Source organism: Pongo abelii, chromosome 10 (assembly GCF_028885655.2).
Source record: "Pongo abelii isolate AG06213 chromosome 10, NHGRI_mPonAbe1-v2.0_pri, whole genome shotgun sequence".
NCBI classification, from domain to species: domain Eukaryota; kingdom Metazoa; phylum Chordata; class Mammalia; order Primates; family Hominidae; genus Pongo; species Pongo abelii.
In genome coordinates this window covers 93,800,027-93,823,087 of record NC_071995.2, presented here as the reverse complement: position 1 = coordinate 93,823,087, position 23,061 = coordinate 93,800,027, and the positions used below count along the sequence as shown (strand labels likewise).

General features: G+C 37.4%; 1 protein-coding gene and 1 long non-coding RNA gene across 19 annotated transcripts in view; one reads left to right on the top strand and one right to left on the bottom strand.

The window, feature by feature from the left end:
- The window catches only part of VEZT (vezatin, adherens junctions transmembrane protein), an 81,674-nt gene that overhangs the window by 19,366 nt on the left and 39,247 nt on the right, over positions 1-23,061 (bottom strand). For 9 of the 18 annotated variants that reach the window (XM_009248103.4, XM_024256023.3, XM_054526237.2 and 6 more), the window contains 4 exons: positions 18,852-19,027; positions 15,292-15,567; positions 11,731-11,880; positions 7,049-7,196 (listed from right to left, as the gene is read on the bottom strand). In XM_009248103.4, coding sequence (XP_009246378.3) covers positions 7,049-7,196; positions 11,731-11,880; positions 15,292-15,567; positions 18,852-19,027 — 750 coding nt within the window. 18 annotated transcript variants of the gene reach the window in all.
- On the top strand, positions 751-6,288 carry LOC129049195 (uncharacterized). Its single transcript, XR_008512052.1, has 4 exons — positions 751-954; positions 1,400-1,474; positions 1,797-1,883; positions 6,076-6,288. It is a non-coding gene; the product is annotated as an uncharacterized LOC129049195 (long non-coding RNA).

Here is a 23,061-nt window from a genome sequence, read left to right as displayed (position 1 = left end):
ACTAGTGGATATATATATATATACACACATACATATATATATTTATATATTTATATTTCTCCAAATATATATATATATATTTCTCCAAAGAAATGAGTCACATGGATCAAAAGCTTGGGTTTCAAAATAAGACTATTACCTTGCCCTATGAATTAGCTAAGAAATTAACATAAAAATCAGTCCAGGGCTAGGCGCAGTGGCTCACGTCGGTAATCTCGGCACTTTGGGAGGTGAAGGTGGATGGATCACTTGAGGTCAGGAGTTTGAGATCAGCCTGGCCAACATGGTGAAACCTCGTCTCTACTAAAAATACAAAATTTAGCCAGACACGGTGGTGTGTGCTTGTAGTCTCAGCTACTTGGGAGGCTGAGGCAGGAAAATCATTTGAACTTGGGAGGCAGACGTTACAGTGAGCTGAGATGGTGCCACTGCACTCCAGCCTGGGTGACACAGCAAGACTCCATCCAAAAAAAAAAAAAATCAATTAAATAGTCCAGGAATGTCTGACATGAGAAATTGCAAAACCCATTATTTTAATTAATTAATTTTTGCGATAGAGTCTTGCTCTGTTGCCCAGGCTAGAGTGCAATGGCACTATCATAGCTTACTGCAACCTCAAACTTCTGGGCTCAAGTGATCCTCCCACTTCAGCCTCCTGAGTAGCTGGAAACACAGGCATGTACCACCATACTCAGCTAATATTTAAGTTTTAGAGATGGGGTCTCAGTATGTTGCCAGGATAAATCCCATTCTTCTTCTTTTTTTTTTAAATGCAGTCTGAATATGTTCATAGGCCCATTCCTGAGATACAACCTGAATCCTGGCAGCAAAATATTTCTCCAGATATAGTACTATTCAAGATGAGGACAATATCTCCGAAACAAATGCACGAGGAAACAATGTAGTATGAAACAAGAGGTAGCAGGCAATAGAAAGAGGATGAAACCACTTTGGGTAATTTAGATTCCAATTATTCACAACCATGAAAATAGACATTATTTAGATGGCTTTATTAAATGAATTTTAAAATTATGCCAATAATGAATTAAGATAATTTCATGTAAATCTATTTTACCATTAACTTATTTTTTTTTTAAAGTGAGCAAGGCCTAATTTCCTAGTTGCTACAGATGTGATATCTAGGGATTCTTGACTTGCAAGCATACTTGCAAATCTTCTTATTCAACTGTTAAATTTTATGATTACAATGATTTTAATTCTTCTGTTCGTTCAGTCAGAAATGATTTCTTGAGCACCCACGATGTGCCAGGCACTGTTCTAGGTGCAGATAAACAGCAGTGAGCAAAAATGAAGAGTCCCCACTCCGATACAGCTTATATTCAAGTAGAGGGGCACAGATAATAATTTACAAGTAAAAGATACTATTTCCCTTTTGCAGTAATGATTGTCGTGGAAGGAAAAGAAAGATAGTGTTTCTTGCTTGATGGGAAAAATACAGCAAAGAAGGAGAATGGTAAGTGTGTGTGTGTGTGTGTATGTGTGTGTACACATATGAAAGAGGGGGAGAGAGACAGAAAGCGGGAAGGAGAGAGGAGAAGGGGTTGGCTGGGGAGGTGTCTAAAAGTGTCACCTGAAGGAAGTGAGCCATGAGATAATCATCAAGGAAGAGAGTTCTAGGGAGCAGGAAGTCAAATGCAAAGTACTGTTGTGGGAGCACACAGGGCAGATCTATGGAACAGCAAGAAGCTCAGTACGGCTGGGGCCAGGTAAGCAATGGGGAGCCACTGAAGGGTTCTGAGCAGAAGCGTGACATAATCTGATTTATGCATTAACAGGCCCATACTGGCTGCTGAGTTGAGAGATTATAGGAAAATGAGAGTAGAAGTAGAGAAACCAGTAAGGAAGTTACTGCACTATTCCAGGTAAGCATTAATGAGACCACGGTGGTTAGTGGTGGAAGGTGAGCAGCAGATGGACTCTGGATACATTGTGAAAGTAGAACTAACACAATCTCTTGACTGATTGGTATTGAGAGAAAAAGAGTTAACAAGGATGATTCAAGCATGTTGGGTCAAGCTAACTGCAAGAATCAAGTTGATACAGTTTACTGCGGCTTTTTAAAAGACTAAAGGCCAGGCGCAGTGGCTCCCACCTGTAATCCCAGCACTTTGGGAGGCTCAGGTGGGAGGATTACTTGAGGCCAGTAGTTGGCAGACCAGCCTGGGAAACACAGTGAGACCCCTGCCTCTACAAAATATTTTCTTAAAAATTAGTCTGGCATGGTGGCACATAACTGTTGTCCCAGCTACTTGGGAGGCTAAGGTGGGAGTATTGCTTGAGCCCAGGAGTTCAGGGTTACAGTGAGCCATGATTGCACCACTGCACACCAGCTGCATGACTGAGCAAGACCTTGTCTCTAAAGACTAATTTATCATCCAATCACTGTCACATTATCCACTTAAACCAGAACTCAGAAATATGTATTTCTTTTTTCCTGTTTGTTCTTTGGATAAGGAAAGCTCCTCTGGATAAGGAGATAACCATAGCCGATAGGTAAACAGAAAGTTTTGATTTAAAGCATTTCACAATGTGTGCATTTATTTTTCTAGAACAGGAAATAGACGACTTTATAAATTTAAAAAACTAGTTAAAAACTTAAAGGAAAAGAGAGGGATAAGGACTCTGTTCTAGGGACTGATTGAGTACCCCTAATCCAAAAATTTGAAATGAATTCCCAAATGCTCTAAAATTTGAAACTTTTTGAGCACCAACATAGCAGTCAAAGGAAATGCTCACTGGAACATTTCAAATTTCAAATTTTTGGATTAGGGATGCTCAACATCAATGTGTAATGCAAATATTCCAAAATCTGAAAAAATCCAAAATCCAAAACACTTCTAGTCTCAAGTATTTTTTATAATAAATTTATTTATTTATTTATTTATTTATTTTGAGACAGAGTTTCACTCTTGTTGCCCAGGCTGGAGTGCAATGGCAGGATCTCGGCTCACCACAACCTCCGCCTCCTGGGTTCAAGCGATTCTCCTGCCTCAGCCTCCCAAGTGGCTGGGATTACAGGCATGCACCACCACACCCGGCTAATTTTTTGTATTTTTAGTAGAGATGGGGTATCTCCATGTTGGTCAGGCTGGTTGCGAACTCCCAACCTCAGTTGATCTGCCCGCCTTGGCCTCCCAGAGTGCTGGGATTACAGGCGTGAGCCACCGTGCCAGGCCTGGATAAGAAATATTCAACCTGTATTTTATTTATGTCTCCTCAGGCTACAATTCGGAAGTCGCCTTTCTTTCTAAAGGTGCAATACTTGCTATCACTAAACTTTCCTGAGGGGAAGATACGTGAACAATAAAAAATAAATCAAAAATGTATTTTCTTTAGAGGGGACAACACACTTTTAAAAATTTAACTTACAAAATCTATTTTTAAATTTCTTATCTGAATAATGATATGGTGGTAACTACAGAAGGGGGCAATACACAGTTTTTGAACATTACAGGAGTTTTCAACAGTTTGCAAAGTCTATAGAGCTCCTCAAGATAAGGCTCCTTTCAGAGCCTGATAAATGTGGTAACTGTAACACAATTATTGAGTTTGGTTACAGGTTAGTTATATGTAAAAATAAAAGAAATATAAAAATACTATTATAGTTTGATTTGTAAAACACTGTGAGTGAGCAAAAAGAATCTAGCTATAATCACCATTGTTGGAAGGTAGGATGGGGATACAGCAACAAAGAACAAGTCTCACATTTCAGAGCAGGTCATATCAGACAGAATTTTAAAAATCAGCTAACATTTATTAATTGCTTACTCTACACCAGGCACTGAACTGACAAACATCTAATCCTTTGGAGGCAAGCATTGCAATGATCCCATTTTAATAAATACAGAAACAATGATTTGCTCAGGACCACACAGTAGTCAAATAACGGAGCTAGAGTGAAACCTGGAAAATCTGACTCCACAGGGTCCACAATTTCTCTTTGCTGCCTATGCTTAAGCTAGAGTACAATTCAGGATTTAATAAGCTTTTAAAAACAGTACATCAACAGCATAAAGAAATAAATCTCCAAGGCATCTTGATGAGTTAACAAAAAGTAATTTAAAAGGAAATGAAATACTATAATTCTTTCTCCAAGTCCTTCTTAAAGAATAACAGCTATTACCATTTGGGGGTACCCATTATATGTCAAGCCCTGTTCTAGGTATTTAATATGTCTTCTCATTTAATCTAACACCTTATAAGGCAGGGATGGTAACTTCTTTACACAGGTGACATAAGTTCAAAGAATAACTTATTCAAAGGCAAATGGCTAGTCAGTCAGGGCTAAAATATAAACCCAGGTCTGCTCAATTTTCCACATTAAGACTCTCTTAAATCGTACTTTGAAAAAAATCTTTATTTTCCTTAAAGAATAAAGCAAGGTTAGGATATTAAATTTGAAAGGGTGTGAAAGTACCTATAGTCCCACCACCCCAAAGAGTAGCTATATATATCTTGGTATTTTCTCATTTTTTTTTTTTTTAAACAAGGTTGTGGCCATATTGCATATACACTTATTTATCCTGATTGTTTCACTGGCAACAGATGTTTCTCCAAGTTTTAACAGAATTTTCACAAGCAAGCTGTAGCTGCTACACAATGGTCCACCATGTGGCTCTGGCATGACTCACACAGCCATTCCTCTATTTTTGAACTTTCAGGCAGTGTTCCATTGTGCACTATTATAAACACAAAGTGAATAAGCAGCTTGGTATATAAAGTTTGACTATGTTTAAAATAATTTCCTGCAGTTTGTAGAAGGGGAATTACAAATTCAAAGGATAAATCATTTAAAAGGCTCTTTACATGTCAAGTTGCATTCTGAAACAAATAACTTTAGATAACTGAGGAAAGTACTGCAGCAGCCTAAGTATGAAATGATGGTGGCTGGGACTAGGATGGTGGGGGGGCGGGGGTGGATATGGAAAAAAGTGGATGGGTTTAAAATACATTTTCAAGGTAGAAGTGACATAACAATCTGCTAACAGACTGGATGTGAGTGGGCAAAAAGAGGGACAAGAAAGATGATGTCCAGGTTTTTTGTGGTGCCATTTATTGAGATGGGTTAGAAGGGGAGTAGGAGTAAGTCAAAGCAAATGTTACGTAATAGGAAAGAAAGAAAACAAACAAGATAATTAGAACATTTATGTTGATTTAGAAAATATAAAAGATATGGAAGTCAATACAGTCTCAAAACAAAATGGATCTTGATAAATGCTAACAACAATACTTGCACTAATTTTCATGGTATCAAGGGAAGTTTTAAAAACTAAAAACAAAGAAACATCTAAGGAGAGCTTACTAAATACTTAATAGGAACTTAAGACATTTGGATCAATGTCTTAAAAATACTACTGTAGGCTGGGCGTGGTGGCTCATGCCTGTTATCCCAACACTTTGGGAGGCTGATGTGGGCAAACAGTTTGAGCTCAGGAGTTTGAGACCAGCCTGGGCAACATGGCAAAACCCTGTCTCTACAAAAAATACAAAAATTAGCCGGGTGTGGAGGCATGTAACTGTAGTCCCAGCTACTCGGGAGGCTGAGATAGGAGGATCACCTGAGCCTGGGGAGGTTGAGGCTGCAGTGAGCTGTAATTGAGCCACACTGTACTCAAGCCTGGGTGACAGAATGAGACCCTGTCTCAAAAAAAAAAAAAATAATAATAATAATAATTAAAAGAAAAAGAAGAACAAAAAAAATTTGTTTCCAATGTTGGCTGCTACACTAATGTCATGAACATACTTTGGGTATATCTTTGGTTACTTTCTGAGATAAATCTGTAAGGGCAAATTAAAACTGCTAGAATAAAGCTATTTTGCTTCATACATGTGTTTGAAGATTGGTATTCACTGCTAAAGTGAACCAGTTTATACTTTCACCATTGGTGTGTGAGGTCTCCCTGAATCTTCAGTGATAATGAAATTACCAACTTTCAAGATCCTTGGCAAAATGGTTGGCTTATTATTTTTATTTGTGTTCTTTCATTACTAAAATGAAAAATTTTATATTTATTGGCCATTTGTATTTCTTCTTTTCTTGTTTTTTCTTTTTAGGCTAGTCAAATGAAGCAGCGGGAGTGAAGAAGGAACAAAGAAATCTATAACCAGCTGTGATCGATTCGTTGTAAAATACAACCTCACTGGGACTAGCCTGTGTTTCTTTTTTTGTGAACTGTCAGTTCGTGCACCCGACTTATCTTCTATAGGTCTCAGACACTTTAGAGTGCTCTGCATAAAAAGAAAAATTAAAACTCTTTGTTATAAATCATTGTAATTTTTCTTGAGCTTGTTTGCATTTAAAGTATGCATTATTTGAAGTCAAAAGTTTACATTTTTTTTGAGATGGAGTTTTGCTATTGTCACCCAGGCTGGAGTGCAATGGCATGGTCTCAGCTCACTGCAAACTCCGCCTCCCGGGTTCTCCTGCCCCAGCCTCCCATAGGCATGTGACACTGCACCCAGCTAATTTTTGTATTTTTAGTAGAGATGGGGTTTCACCATGTAGGTCAGGCTGGTCTCGAACTCCTGACCTCAGGTGACAGGTGATCCGCCCACCTTGGCCTCCCAAAGTGCTGGGATTACAGGCATGAGCCACCAGGCCAGCCCAAAAGTTTAATTTCTATGTAGCTAAATGTATCCTTTCATGTGGCTTTTGATGTATGAAAAAAAATCTTAAGAATTTTGGAGATAACACATTATCCATGTTTGTTGAAACAAATGGCTAGTTATAAAATCACTCACATTGGCCTCCAATTAAAGTAAATTCACTTATCTCCAAACTGTAATTTAAGGCATTTCTTCAAGCATTTTAAGTATTTGGACGTCAAAATCTAAGGATCTCCTCTTCCAATCTTTATTATGCTCTTGGCTCTTAAAGACAGAGTTACAAACATCACCCGTGCATTTATGATGATGGTAGGCAGCAAACAATGAGTGGAACAAACGCACTATTTACATTCAAAAAGCATAGACACAATCCAAGTGCATCTATTTTTTCTTCAGCCCTTCCCTTCCACAAATGGATTACCTTCAATGCAGGCAGGCTGAAGCCATCTGTAAAGTTATGTGCTTCCTCTTCTGAAATCTGCTCTTCACTAAGTCCAAGGCCCAGCTCTTTAAAAGGCACCACACAGATATAGTTGGTTACATTGTCACTCTCAGAGTTCAGGGGGTAGGTTAAATTAGGTTAAGGCAATCAACAAAGCCTTTTCATGAAAGCATAAAAGATACAGTGAAATTGTCCTATATCACATTTACTAATCTTTTTTCTGAACTTTTGGATGAGGAGATTTACAGCAGTTTTTAAACAAAAATTAATGTTAAATATCTAACATATTAACATAATACCTCAGATATCTTGGATACTTGTGGACACAATTTTTAATGTCTAAAAAATTAACAGTTCAAGTCTTCAAAAGGGTTAAAGTGATACGTTATTTATTTTTTTGAGACGGAGTGTTGCTTTGTCTCCCAGGTTGGAGTGCAGTGGCACCAACCCAGCTCACTGCAACCTCCGCCTTTCAGGTTCAAGCAATTCTCATGTCTCAGCCTCTCGAGTAGCTGGGATTACAGGCATGCGCCACCACACCCAGCTGATTTTTGTATTCTTTTCTAGAGATGATGTTTTGCCATGTTGTCCAGGCTGGTCTCAAACTCCTGGCCTCAAGTGATCTGCCCGCCTCAGCCTCCCAAAGTGCCGGGATTACAGGTGTGAGTCACTGTGCTTGGCTCCGTTATTTTTGACACCTACCATTTGTAGCTGTATTGTGCACTTTACTATGTCATGGTTCAGGGCCCTCACTATGCTATAGTAAATATTCTTTTCCTCTCAGTCTGTGTACTGCAGGACATTATTAGTTGAACGTTATCTGAAATACACAGACTGATATAAGTGGCACCAGGCCTGTTCTATCTAGCTTGTTTGACATAGACTACTGTTAGGTTTCCTCTGCCCTCATCCTTACAGACACATCAAAATCAATAGTGATTTTTTCCTTTAATTATTTTTCTAAATAATTATTGATCGGGAACCATCTTTGCATTTCTAGCATATTCCTATTTGGTCATATTATAATAATCTTTTGATATAATCCAATATTAAATTTATAAATATTCCATTTAAACATTTTGTTTCTCCATTTATGAGACGGGTCTATATTCTTTGTAATACAACACGTTTTGGTATTGAGATTACAGTATTTTCATAAATAAAATGATCTAGGGAAACTTTCTAACCTTTTCTATAGTCTGAAATTTTTTTTAAACTATAAAACCATCTGGATCTGGTAGTTAAAAAATTTTAAATTCACTTTGTTTTTGAATAGGTAATATATTCACAGGATTCAAAATTCATGAGGTATTAAGGGATACAGCAAAAATCACTTTCCACCTCTATTCCTTAGCCATGTAGTTCCACTATCCAAATGCAAAGGCAATTCCTTTTACCAGTACCTTCCAAGATTTTTTATGCATACATACATAAGAGCAAATTCAAATATACATGTGTATCTGGAGATATGTAGGTATATATGCATGCATGTACACAAATACATACATACATATTTATCCCTGTATAAACACACAGTCCCTTTTATGCACAAATTGAAGGATACAATAAATACCAATCTGTGCACTTTGTGATTTTTTTACACTTAATATAACTTGGAGATCCACATTAGAGCACTAAGAACTCTATCATTGTTTTTTAAAAATAGTTTCATATTTTCCATTGTCTACATATAAACCAGGTGTTTTCTTTTTAAAATTGAGTATTCTTTATCCTATGTCCAATCTCTTCAAGTTTTAAAATTCTTCCTAGGTCAATTTTGCAGATTTTTATTTTGATAAGAAATGAGGCTGGGCTCAGTGGCTCATGCCTATAACAATCCCAGCAATGTGGGATCCCTTGAGCCCAGGTGTTCAAGACCAACCTGGGCAAAATGGTGAAACCCTGTCTCTACAAAATGCAAAAAAATTAGCCAGGTGTGGTAGTGTGTGCCTTGGTTCCAGCTACTCGGGAGGCTAAGGCAGGAGGATCGCATGAGAATGAGACTACAGTGAGCCATGATCATGCCACCACACTGCAGTCTGGGTGACAGAGTGAGACACTGTCTCAAAAGAAACAAAAAGAACCATTTCCCCCTACATGTTCAAAGTTGCTGCTGTGCGGCTGCATATACTATCCCCTTACAGTTATTTTAATGTCTTCTATATCAATGGTTATCACTGTGTTCTCATTACTAATCTTGTATATTTCTGCTCCTTACTTTGATCAGGCAAATAAGGGTTTACATATCTTACTGGTCTTCTCAAAATGATTAGTGGATTCTTTTTTAGTTAAATTTATTAAGGTTTTTTATATGGAGAATATGATCTGGCCCCTGGCTACCTCTGAGTTTCATTTCATACTCTAACCTCCAACTTACTGTGCTCAACTCATGATGGTCTTCTTTCTACACTCCAATCATGCTAAATTCATTCCTGCCACAAGATCTTTCTACTCACTGGTCTATCTAACTGGCATACTCTTCCCCCAGATCTTTCTCAGCATGCAAACCTCAGTTTAAATGCCAGCTCCTCAGAGAGGCCTTCTCTTACCATCTAATAAAAAGCAGCACCCCACCAATCACTCTCTATCCTATTCCCGTTTTTTTTTCTTCATAGTAACTATTTTATCTGAAGAATCCCACCTGTCCATTTATTATTTTATTTTAGTTTATTTGAGACAGGCTCTCACTCTGTTGCCCAGGCTGGAATGCAGTGGCTGAAACACAGCTCGCTGCAGCCTTGACCTTTTGGGCTCAAGGAATCCTGCTGTCTCAGCCTCCGAAGTAGCTGGGACTGCGGGTGTGTGCCACCATGCAGCTAATTTAAAAGAATTTTTTTTTTTTTTAAGAGACAAGGTCTCACTATATTGCCCAGGCTGGTCTCAAACTCCTGGGCTCAAGCAATCCTCCTACCTCAGCCTCTGAAAGTGCTGGGGTTACTGGCATGAGCCACTGTACCAAGCTCATATTTTATTGATTATTTCATCTACTAGAAGGTAAGCTCCACGAGAATAAGGATCTTGTCTATCTTGTTCACTGCTAGGTCCCCAGTTTCTAGAAAAATGACTGGCACAAAGAACTCATACAGTCTGTAGTCTTTGATAGGCTAACCCTCTCACTCCCTACCCTACACTGAACTACAAGCTCCATAAGGCAGGCGTCATGTCTATTATGTTTACCACTGTATGTCTAGTGATTAGCATATTGCCTGGCAGTCTGTGCTCAATAAATATTCACTGAATGACCAACAGTTCACATGCCACACTGTCATATCTCTATTTCTTTCCATATGTCTTTGCTTCCTTCTATCTGGAATGCAGACTCTTATCCTCATGGCCAACTTCTATTCATTCTCTGAAGCTCAACTTAGATGTCACCTCCCTGAAAGCATTCTCTGACCCCATAAACCGAGTATGTTGTCCTGCTATGTTGGAAGGCACCCATGGCACTTATATTATATTATGAATACTGATTTCTCTATTGATCACATTCAAAAGTCTTTAGAAGTAGGTAGTACATATTTTTACTCAGTTTGCCTAGCACCTGGAAGAATGGTTGACCTATAGCAGACCGGCATTTAGGCAATGGGGAATAAAATGGAAAAGTTCTTAATAAAAATTAAAATGCTTTCTCTCCATTTCATATATATGTGAAATTTCCACATATATATAGAGAGAGAGAGACAAAAATGGTTTCAGGTCATAAGTCCTACAATCAAGACACAACTTCATCCGTTAGTAGTTGTATGATACTGCACAAGTCGCCTAACCTCTATTTTAGTTTTCTCATAAAATGGAGACAAGAAAATCTAGCTATAAAGGTTTGTATAAGGATATGATAGAACATAAAGCACCCTGTAAACTTTAAGTATTATATTTATCAGTGCTACAATACCCAGCATTCTGAAGTGGCAAAGTTGTCTTTTTGCCTTCTGTTTAGTCAGGATTTAACTTATCTATATGTCTTTACTAAAATAAAGCTCTTATATGCATTTTCTGGCTAATAGAACTAATTTCCTATTTTAATAAATTTAAGTGACAGACTTATTGTCATGCAGTCTTTGGGTGCTTACTGTATGCTAGATGATGTCTGATCACTTTACATGCATTAACTCATTTGATCCTAACAAAAATCCAATAAGGAAGATGATGTTATTATTGCCATTTTAAACACGACTAAAGCAAGGTATAGAGAGGTTAAAAAAGTTGCTTAAAGTCACTTAGGAAGTAACTGATACACAGCCAGTGTTTGAACTTTGCCATTCTGCTCCTAGAACCTGTTTTTTTGAAAAGGGAAGGATTTCCAGTTGCCAGTTTATTAACATGCCATGATGCAAATCTGCCATGTTGAGAAATTTGTTTAAAATCTCAGACCTAGCAAAGCCAAGCTCTTTTGACTTCATTCTTTGGATGAGTAAAGGAAGAGACTTCAAGTTTTTTCCTTGTTTAAAAAGCAGCCACACAAGAACAGAACTTTCTTCCTGTCTGTTATTGTCATTCCCCCAGGAATGCATTTCCAGTTTTAACATAGAAGTGATGATGGAAATTAGCTTCAAAATAGGCAATCTCACTTTACAGTAAACTTTCACAGGATACAACCATAATATCTACATTCAGGACTCCAGAAACATTGCCTAGTTTCATTTATAAACAGAAAAGGATATTTTTTCAGCATATATAGGGTAGCTAGCCTTGCTGCTTGGAAGTTGGCTCTTAGAGTTCGGTAGACAGCTTTCCGAAGACCGATGAGATGCTGACTTGGATGCTGTCCAGCTTTATTAAATGGGCAAGCAGCACTGACCCTGTCAAGCAAACTTGAAAAGTAAAATGTGATACAACTGTACAGGTGTCCTAAAGTTTTTGTTTCCTAAATCCACAACTCTATTAAATGTAGAAAACAAATTCCTCTTTCATGATCTTCACTAGAAAATGATTATACATATGTCAACTCAGGTCTCATAAAAGAGTCATTTCTGTGACTAGATAGATATATATATGTATATATAGACAACCACTAAAAAAAAAGACAAATAAAAAATTAACATCTCAAAGAGCAAAGGCTTCCTCTGATGTGGGGAAACAATGGATTCTGGCTAAGATATAACAGAAATGTAGAAATATTTATTAAGAATTCACATCTTTTTTACATAGACACTACGCTTGCTAACATATATTAGAGAAGAGCTACTTTATATTCAGTTTTCAAAACGTGTATCCATAGGAAGTATGAAGATCTTAATTATAAACACTTAAATTCTTAATATACATTTACATATGTTCATTACATATGTTCACTGATCATATTTTGGTCACTTGTACAGAAAAAATACTGTATAGAAATACATTCTGTACATTCATAAAAGTAGGGTAAAATTACTTACCCACCTGCTGCCACTGGCACTTACCTACTCAAAATGAAGTAGGGGACGTGGAAAGATAACAGGACCAGTGGCCAACAGGGGAATGCAAGTAGAAAGGCAAAGTAAGGGTTACTGCATAGTAGCATAGCTACTCTCAAAGCTGTTCAAGAGGAAGCACATTTCATGGCACTTCCCATAAGATTAATGGGGAGTACCTAATTTGTAACAATGACATACAATGTATTACATTTCATAACTTACAGTATGCATGAGTAAATACCTGGTTATCAGATAAATTTTTTCACCTAACCAGTAATCTTTCCCAACAGTAAAACAAAATATTGGCATTTGTAAATTGCTTATACTATAACCACAAAGCTATAAAACAACACACCTCACTCAAAACTTTAAAAATGTTAAACCATACTAATGTATTCAGGTATTAAAAATCTATAAAAAGCAAATTTTAAAAAATCTATAAAAAGCAGAGGATAATGACTGATAGGCTTATGTTAAGACAAGGGAATGAAGGCAAAAAAGGTTTCAATTATTTGTGAGAGAGGACAATTTGAGGCAGAAACAAAACAGCATTCATGATTTCAAGATATGGCACTACTGCTTGTGCTCCATTTTACCAAATCAGTTTTAAAAACTAATTTTGAAAATGTCTAAAAAATTATGATTCAAGACTTATTATTCATTTTTCAACCCATTATCCAGTTAGAGACAAAGGAAGCACAATTTCTTCCAATACTTATTCTCCCCGTCTGTCATCTGAATGGGTATTAGTCATAATCTGGAGGTAAATCATGTCTAACTGGCCCACTTTACCTCTTCATGCAAATTCCATGGGGACAGATAAAGTTGGAAAATGACACAAGGCACAGAATCCTCTATACATGCCTAACCATTAGTTGAACACAAAGCCACTTTGTTTAACCATTAAGTCCTCTCAATAAAATAAAAAGGAACTTTATTACTTTTTTTTTTTTTTTTTTGAAACGGAGTCTCGCTCTGTCGTCCAAGGCTGGAGGGCAGTGGCGCGATCTCGGCTCACTGCAAGCTCCGCCTTCCGGGTTCACGCCATTCTCCTGCCTCAGCCTCCCGGGTAGCTGGGACTACAGGCGCCCGCCACCACGGCCGGCTAATTTCTTTTTGTATTTTTAGTAGAGACGGGGTTTCACCGTGTTAGCCAGGATAGCTACGATCTCCTGACCTCGTGATTCGCCTGCCTCGGCCTCTCAAAGTGCTGGGATTACAGGCGTGAGCCACCGCGTCCGGCCGGAACTGTTACTTATTTTAAGCATGATTTTTTTAAACTTTTAAAATTTGACACTTAAACAACTTAAAAACGTGCTATCCTTTAAGTCAATAAGAAGTAGACTTCAACTAATGGAAGGACAAAAATCAACAGATGCTAAGAACTTTTATACTTTTTTTTTTTGAGACCAAGTCTATTGCCCAGCCTAGACAGAATCTGTTGTCTCCAGTTCTGTTGCCCAAACTGGAGTGCAGTGGCATAATATTGGCTCACTACAGCCTCAACCTCCTAGGGTTTAAGCAATCCTCACGCTTCAGCCTCCTGAGTAGCTGGGACTACAGGTGTGTGCCACCACGTCTGGCTAATTTTTTATTATTTGTAGAGATGGGGTTTCACTAGACTGCCTAGGCTAGTCTTGAACTCCTGGGCTCAAGCGATCCTCATGCCTCGACCTCCCAAAGTGCTGGGATTATGGGTGTGAGCCATTGTGCCTGGCTGACTTTTATACTTTGCTTGAGAAGAAAGAGAAATTATAAAATCCGTCTTATGTTTTGGGATTGTGTGTAGAACACAAAAGAGTAAAGAACAAGATAACTACTGGGATTCTTCCATTTCTCTCTTCCACGATTTTTTAGAAACAGTGTTTATCTCAAGATTGTGTAGTGTTCTAGAACAGAACAGAGTGAAGGATGCGATGGCTACCAGAGGTTCTTCACTCCCTCTTTTCATGATTTTCTAGATACGACTAATTAAGAGCTATGAATGTTCTTCACTATATGCTTACTTTCTCCTACTTATAGACTGCAAAAGTTACATAGGTTATATAAATTATTAAATATACTAGCACACAACTGTCATCTGTTAGTGTTTGGCAGGTGTCCAGTGTACTGCAAGCTGGGTTTAGAATCAGATGGAATGGATATGAATATTTACCATTTATAATTCTATGCCTTTAGTTGTATGCAAAAGTGACTAGCACAGTATATGGAATATAGCTGGTGCTCAATAAATGTAACTTTCCCTTTAATAATAGATTAAGTAGCAAGTATATCCTACAGCTTAATATACTTACAGCTAGACTGGTGAATATTTAATTTCCTGTAAGAATGGAAAACATCACTATTTGCATGATATTCTGAGAGTATCAGTGCTGTAATATCTGCTAATATTTACCTAAACAGTTATTAGTACATGTCAAGAATTTTCAAAATGCATTTATAGCAGATACATCTATCATAAAGAAGGCATTTGAAAGGGAGTAATGGGAGCAAGCATTTACTGGGTAACTACTGCACGTTAGGTTCAGTATTAGACACTCTCTATATATTATCTCATATAATCACATGGTAACATACAGAAATAATCATGATCTCTAAAGTACTTTAGTTCCTCAAAGCAGATAAGCAGAATCATACTACATATTAAATCTAGCACATAATGTATTTATTCCTTCACTTAGCAGTTAATTGACTTTAGTAAGTACTAAAGAGAAAAGCACTTTTTTTTCCTATAAATGCAACATAGAAATGAAAATAGGTAATAAATATTCTCCTTTATGGAGTAGAAAATAATCATTTAAGAAATAAAATAAAAAATGAACTCACAGTGTAAATCCTCTGGAAATCACTTCGGTTTCTTGAATGAGACGTAAAGCTTTTCTCACGAGGTTAGTAAAAGCTCGGCTGTTTGTGGCCATATCTTCCAAATGAACACTGTATTTTTTTAGGGTCACTTGTAGTTTGGCTGTCCTCCATAATCTCAAAGCTCTTATGACCAGATACACAAATAGAATCACTCCCCATACCAGCCAGGAAGACACAATCCACCAAGTGGGAAGCATAACGAGCAAGCTAATGAAGGCAAATAGCATTGAGAGATCCCTGGGAACAAGAAAGGAAGAAAATGATATGCATCAGATTAGAGAAAGAAAGATGAATTACTTTAATCAGTAAAAACAAAATTTAAGTTTAGGTTTACTAAATAAATAAAATGCTAGCTTCTTTGTAAAGCATAACTTAAAAATATATGACATTTAAGAAGGTGATGTGAAAGATTTTTAAAATACCTCACAACTAGACAATAGTGCTTAGGTATTAACATCTGAGCTGATAAGTTTAGGTAAGAAAACAGGTATCTTCTGGAATCAGGTAAAGCTGATTTCACAAAAGAAACTCAAAGAAATTCTCTGTAGGTGCTGGCTGAATGCTGGGCAGAACCAACAAAAGGCCTCTACATTTCCTACGTATACAGAATCTGGAGCTAGAAATACCACCCGTCGCCTGCAGGATAAAATCAAACTTCATTAGCTCAGTCTTCAAAATCCTTCAGAAGTTGGCCCAGAACATGTCTTGAGTCAGATCAGCATCCCAGCCCTCAACTCCAAGCATTGTAAACCAGAACATCTCTTCCTTCTCTTTCCTTTTTGCCTGGTGTCATCTTATATTTAATACCAAAATCCTATTCGTTCACACCTTCCTCTGACACCAAGTCTTCTGTGAAGATTTTACCAAAAGATTGAAATAGTTACTTCTAAGTTTAGCCAACCCCTCTTCTGTGACCCCAAAGAAATTGCTACATTTCTCTTTACGACATTAATAAAAATGATAATAAATATAACAATAGGCATCTTCTGAAACCACTTTTAAAAAAATATAAAATATATGGAATCCTTAACCTAAAAAGCAAATTAGAGATTTTAAAATCCAATTTTATAGATTTAAAAGTAAAAATACTATTTCAGAGATATTATAAATCCCTTTTCCTAAAATCAAACTTTATTTGCATAGAAACACATACTATATCAAGAATATGTACACATTTTTCCAATTAGAAATGATACACGCTTGATGAGTAATTGTTTGAATAAAGTCCTCTAATTTTAAATAATCATCATCATTAATTTGGAATATACATACTTACCACAGACCATGATATGGACAAGGTTTGTACTTTTATACTGCTTTAATTGAAATAAAAATATGTACACATTTTTAAATTCACATCAATTACAAGTCTAACAGACTAAAATACATCTTTAAAGCAATGAATGCTTTGGTGAAAATGTGTATATATAAGAAAGAGGGGGCCAGGCACAGTGGCTCATGCCTGTAATCTCAGCAATTTGAGAGGCACAAGTGGGAGGACCACTTGAGCCCAGGAGTTCGAGACCAGACTGGGCAACACAGTGGGACCCCTTCTCTACAAAAAATTTAAAAATTAGCTGGGTGTGGTGGCATGCATCCGTAGTCCTAGCTATTCAGGAGGCTGAGGTGGAAGGATCACTTGAGCAGGCTGCAGTAAGCTGAGATCACGCCACTGCACTCCAGCCTGGGTGACAAAGCAGGACCTTGTCTCAAAAAAAAAAAAAAAAAAAGAAAAGAAAAGAAAAGAAAGAGGGGAGTATAAGGGGGATGTGTCTGAGAATAGCTGAAAAACATCAGCAATATTTGGAAAGAGTTATAATAATCATATTGCAAAGAAAATCACATGCAATTTCTTATTAAATATTTGCCCTGGCCAGGTGCAGGGCTCGCGCCTGTAATCCCAGCACTTTGGGAGGCTGAGGCAGGCAGATCACTTGAGTACAGGAATCCAAGACCAGCCTGGGCAACATGGCAAAACCCTGTCTCTGCAAAAAACACAAAAATTAGCCAGGTGTGGTGGCATGCTCCTATAGTCCCAGGTACTTGGGAGGTTAGGGCGGGTGGATCACTTGAGTCTAGGAGGCCGAGGTTGCAGTGAGCTGAGATCACACCACTGTACTCCAGCCTGAGCAACAGAGTAAGACCCTGTCTCAAAAAATAAGTAAATAAATAAATATTTGCCCTAATTTCCTTTAGAATCCTTTACTTTTTAGATAATACTGGTAATACCATAAAGCAAAATCTCATCGGATACTTTTATATGTTAATAGTAAACTCTAAAATCATTTATAGGTCTCATAGTTGCTTGATTATATTTGTGAGTAAAGGAAACTTAGTAAAGTAGTAAATTCTTAAAACCTATGGTTCCTTCTATCAGCTCCTTAAATTCTCATATTTTTTGAAGGATAAGATGCTTTACTTCTTCATGATCATATCTGAGTGACTGCAGAATGAAGCATTTGTCAGTGTGACAGGGAAGACATAAAAACAGAACCTTGAGGCCAATGAATGTAACTGCCTATATAACTTGAACAGTTTGAACAGTGATTTAGTGTACTTCTTGATTCATTCCTCCCTTCTATGTCAAATTTCACAAAGTACTTTAACAGGAAGAAGACATTAATAATTTTTTGTATATAATCCCTTTTTGCTACACATTCTTTTTTTTCTTTTAACAGATTATTGCTTGGGACTTCTGCTCTAGACCCAAATAGTTCAAGAGGTTGAAAAGTTTTAGGATGGTCTGAATCATCAAACCATGTTCCCTGTGATCTTTTCTCAGCCAATACAGCCAGAATCAACTGTCTGCCTCCATGTCCCATCCTATTCTTGGTGTCTCTACAATATAGTTACGATAAAACCTATTAATTATAAAGAAACACAAAGAAGGTTAGGTTTGCATGCACACATGTGAATAGGTATATGGGTAAAAGAAATTCTTTTTTCCCCTTAGAGACAGGGTCTTGCTTTGCTGCTCAGGCTGGAGAGCAGTGGTGTGATCACGGCTCACTGCACTCTGCAACTGCTGGGCTCAAGGAATCCTCCCATTATCAGTCTCCCAAGGACCTAGGTCTACAGACATATGCCACCATACCTGAACTCATTTTTTTATGTTTTGTAGAGATGGGGTTTTGCTGTGTTGCCCAGGCTGGTCTCAAACTCTTGGCCTTAAGCAATCCTACCACCTCAGCCACCCAAAGTGTTGGGATTACAGGCATGAGCCACTGCACCTGGTAGAGTAACTTTTTGGCACTTGTTATACCCATTTGCTAGGTTGCTGAGCACAGAACTAATTTTAATGAGCTGGAAGTATATAATAACCAAATTGGATTTTTTTCCCTAGCTTCATTTTAAATAGTATTTACTTTAGAAAGGCACCTTTTCCCCCATATTGTTACTTTAATTGTACTGCTAAATGTATGGAATGTTTTTGCCTTTACAATGGAGAGCATGATGATGGGTTTCCTCTGCTAATACTCTATATGTAAGCAGTCAAAGAATAGGTGTTTTCTGGACAGTACCAAATATTAGGGGTTGCCAGGGAGCAAAGTGTTGGAAGGTGTCCATTTTCCTGTTGTTGAGATTGCCCTGCAGACAGGATACTGGGATCAAGTAGCTCAATCAGCTCCACATCCTCTTGTAACAGGACTTCCTGTTGCAGGATGGTATGTAATGAGTCGAGTCGGAATCCAATATCCTTGCCATTAAAATACCAGAAGAGAGGCATTAACACATATATAATACTGCATTGAATGCTAAGCTCCTAATGTACTAATAAAATTTGGTGGTGTTTATTTTCAGAAGATACTTCAAGAATAAACAACAGTCCAATCTACCTTCAGTATGATAGATCGGTTTTATTTTCACTGTAAATGTGAAACAATAGAGGTTGAGATAGACATTATTGAGCCATCAGATGTAAAATATAAATTTTTAATAACAAGATGTAAAGTAATTACAGATTAACAAACCTTTCTAGTTAAGCCTAATTGATTAAATTGCTAGGGCACAACATGGAAAATATAATCCTATAACATAAAAGATGCTGTCCCTGAAGCTGTAACAATATAGCCAATATTTAAGAATTTTATTAGCAGGATCAAGGCCTCCTAAAAATGGATATTCAGATATTTTAAAATACACTACTAAGGAATGCAATGTAAAATCACACTAACATTTGCATAGCACTTTATAGTTTACAAAATGCCTTCACATATACCAGCTCATTTATTTCTCCTTCTCTTCTTTCTATTCATCTATCAAGGAATATCTTCTATAAGCCAAGCATCAGGCTTGACACTGAAGACACAAAATGAAAAAGATATACAAGTCTCTATTCTTAAAGAGTTCGTAGTTTAATTAAGAGACCCAAAAAGTAAACAGTTGCAATATAACATGCAAAGGAGTGTAATGAAATACACCTAGAGTACTATGAAAATGGCATAGAGGGACCAAGCCTGTAATGAAGTCAGAGGAAGTAAAAGAGGTGAAGCCTGAGCTAAGTTTCAAAGGATGAACAAAAACTGACCAGACAAAGGAGTTGGAGAAGTGGGATGGTACAGGATAAAAGCCTTTCTAATTTGGGGAAGTGTGAGTCGTCGATATTAGATGATATTATTAATAGACTGTGCACAGAGTGCACATGGTAGAGAGGTGAGAGATGAGGTAGCAGTGTTAGGGCAGACAGGTGAATTCTCACAGTAACCCTGTGATGTACCTTATTATCCTCCTCTCCATTATGTAGGGGAGAACACCAAAGCCCAAAGAGATTAAGTAACTTTCCAGAATTTTGATTTCAAATCCTAAGCATTTGGTAGCTGTGTTTCCCTGCATATAGTCTGCCTCAAAAGAAAATTTAAAGTTGTATTTTGTATTAAATTTAAACAAATAGAGGCCAGGTGCAGTGGCTCCAGCCTGTAGTCCCAGCACTTTGGGAGGCCAAGGTGGGCAGATCACCTGAGGTCAGGATTTCAAGACCAGCCTGGCCAATATGGTGAAACCCCATCTCTACTAACATACAAAAATTAGCTGGGTGTGGTGGCACATGCCTATAATCCTGGCTACTTGGGAAGCTGAGGCAGGAAAATCTCTTGAACCTAGGAGGCGGAGGTTGCAGTGAGCCGAGATTGTGCCACTGCACTACAACCTGGGCAACAGAGCAAGATTCCGTCTCAAAAAAAATAAAAATTAAAAATTAAAAATTAAAAAAACCAAAACCAAACAAACAAATTTAGTACTAGAGTGATCCTACTATATGATCAAAATAAAGAGAATGATGGACAAGGCCATCAGCAATTAAAGTAAAACCCGTTAGGTCTAGGCTGTGAAGGCAACAGGTTTGCTCTTCTTAGTTAATTTAATCATTCCCACACCACACATTCCAGGCCTAGCTGATCATAATGAGGACTTCAGTAAGAATGCGGTGAACCATGTATCAAACTGAGCCCATGACCTCTTGATCAGGGTTATATGCCACTTTTAGAGAAGAAGATTTTTAATATTAGGTGCATTTAGATATATTTTATTTATCTTCAGTCCAAAAAGAGAGCATCTTCTCAATGGAATGTTGATCTTTCTTTTAGTCTGATGTGGCTTTTTTTTTTTTTTTTTTTTTTTTTTTTTACCATCTACTGACACACTCTGCATGTACCTCTGCAGCACTTTTAAGTTTCATATTTGAACAACTGCCTCTTCTCTCTTCCTACAATTCTGATTCTAACATTAGGAACCACTTAATTTGACATCCCACCCCACTTTCATAAAAACAGAGCCACACAACTCACTTTATACTATTATTCAGAGGGGAGGAAAAAGGAGCGCAGGAGATGGGGCATGGTAGCTTTTTGAGTAATCTCTGAAATTGATCTTACCATTTGGTTCCCCAATTAGACACAGCCATATTCAATGCAAGTATTAAAAATCAAACTTTTGCTACAAAAGCTTTAGACCATACCTTTTATGAGACTTCTGTGTACCTATATAAGGTAAGTTTGAAGAAGCCTAACTAGTTGAAGGCTAAAGCTGCCAGAGAGTGGAAAAGCCAGTAATATTCAATGGGAGTGCTCTCTCTTCACAGATATTCTGCTTAATCAGTTACTCACTTTCTTTAACACCATTCCCTGGCATCAGACTTATGTGTAAAACTGGGATAACACCTCCCCAAAACCAACGTGCTTAGAGGAAGTATTAATAGCATTAGGAATATCTGATTTAAGAATGTGACAAACTGACTGGGCACTGTGGTTCACCCCTGTAATCCCAGCACTTTGGGAGTCTAAGGCAGGCAGATCACTTGAGGCCAAGAGTTCAAGACCAGCATGGCCAATATAGTGAAACCCCACCTCTACTAAAAATACAGATATTAGCCAGGTTTGGTGGCGTGCACCTGTAGTCCCAGCTACTTGTGAGGCTGAGGCACAAGAATTGCTTGAGCCTGGGAGGCAGAGGTTGCAGTGAGCCGAGATGGTGCCACTGCACTGCAGCCTGTCTCAAAAAAAAAAAAAAAAAAAAAGTGATCAACCAACAACCTACAATCATCTATGCATACAAATAAACTTGAAAGGCACCAAGACACTCCAAATAAGTAAAACAGTGTTATCTTAGTGATTAGATTGCCCCATATAGAGGAAAAACTTGAACTATATTCTGATTATTATAACTGTTTGAATCAGATTAATGAATTAAGTTTCTTTCTTAAGGATTAAATGTAAAATTATATATTACTCTCTGATTATAAAAATAAGAACTGCAGAAAACACGTTAACTGTGTTACAAGGTAACAATCAAACTACCAGAAAAATTGACACCTGCAAATTAAGAAACATGTCATGACAGTCCTATTTGGACTGGGAAGCCCAGATCCAGGTCTCAAACAAATAAAGAAACTGAAAAGGTGCTAATTCTGATCGATTTAAGTATTAGCAGGTATCACCTGCATGGCTGGAGGCTCTATGCTCCTGGGATGTGTACTATGTAAACTTTGGCACATTTTCAAAAAGTCTGAGTGCCAAGACTTAGTGTCTAGCTTTATATCCTTGCTCCACAACTTAAGCATGTTACTAAGCTCTCTGTGCCAGTTTCCTCTTTGGCAAAAGTGGGATAATAACAGTAGCTACTTCATAGGGTTGTTATGAGGATTAAATAAGTCAATATCTATAAAATACCAAGAAGAATGGCTCATAGTAAGCACTGTATGTTAGCTATTACTGTTGTCACTATCTATGCAATAATTAAAACAATAAAGAAAAGCACATGTTGGATATATTACAATACAAAAACTTATAGAACACAACATAATTATTACTAGGTTGATGCAGAAAATAAGAGATACAATAGGCTGAAGTTTTGGGAAAGCTTTGAGAAAAAGCTAGGAGTGCTTATTGAAAAGATTCTAATGGATCAAGAAAAAAAAAAACAAAACAGAAAGAATTCCATCACAGTATAAGAGCACAAACATAGACATACAGAATAAGTGTGGAATAAAGGAAAATGAAGACTGGGTTCATTGATACAAATACTGGTGGACAAAGCTGGAAAGGTAGGTTAGGGCCAAATTATGCAGACTCTTTAGTGCTCACGTGACAAATTTGGACTTGATTTGATTGATAAAGATCTTTCTAGGATCTAAATAGGGAAGTGGCATGAGAAAGTACTTAGGAATTCCTTTCTACATGGATGAAATGAAAGGTTATGAGACGGCACAGATAAAAAAATTTAAAAAAATTAAGAGAT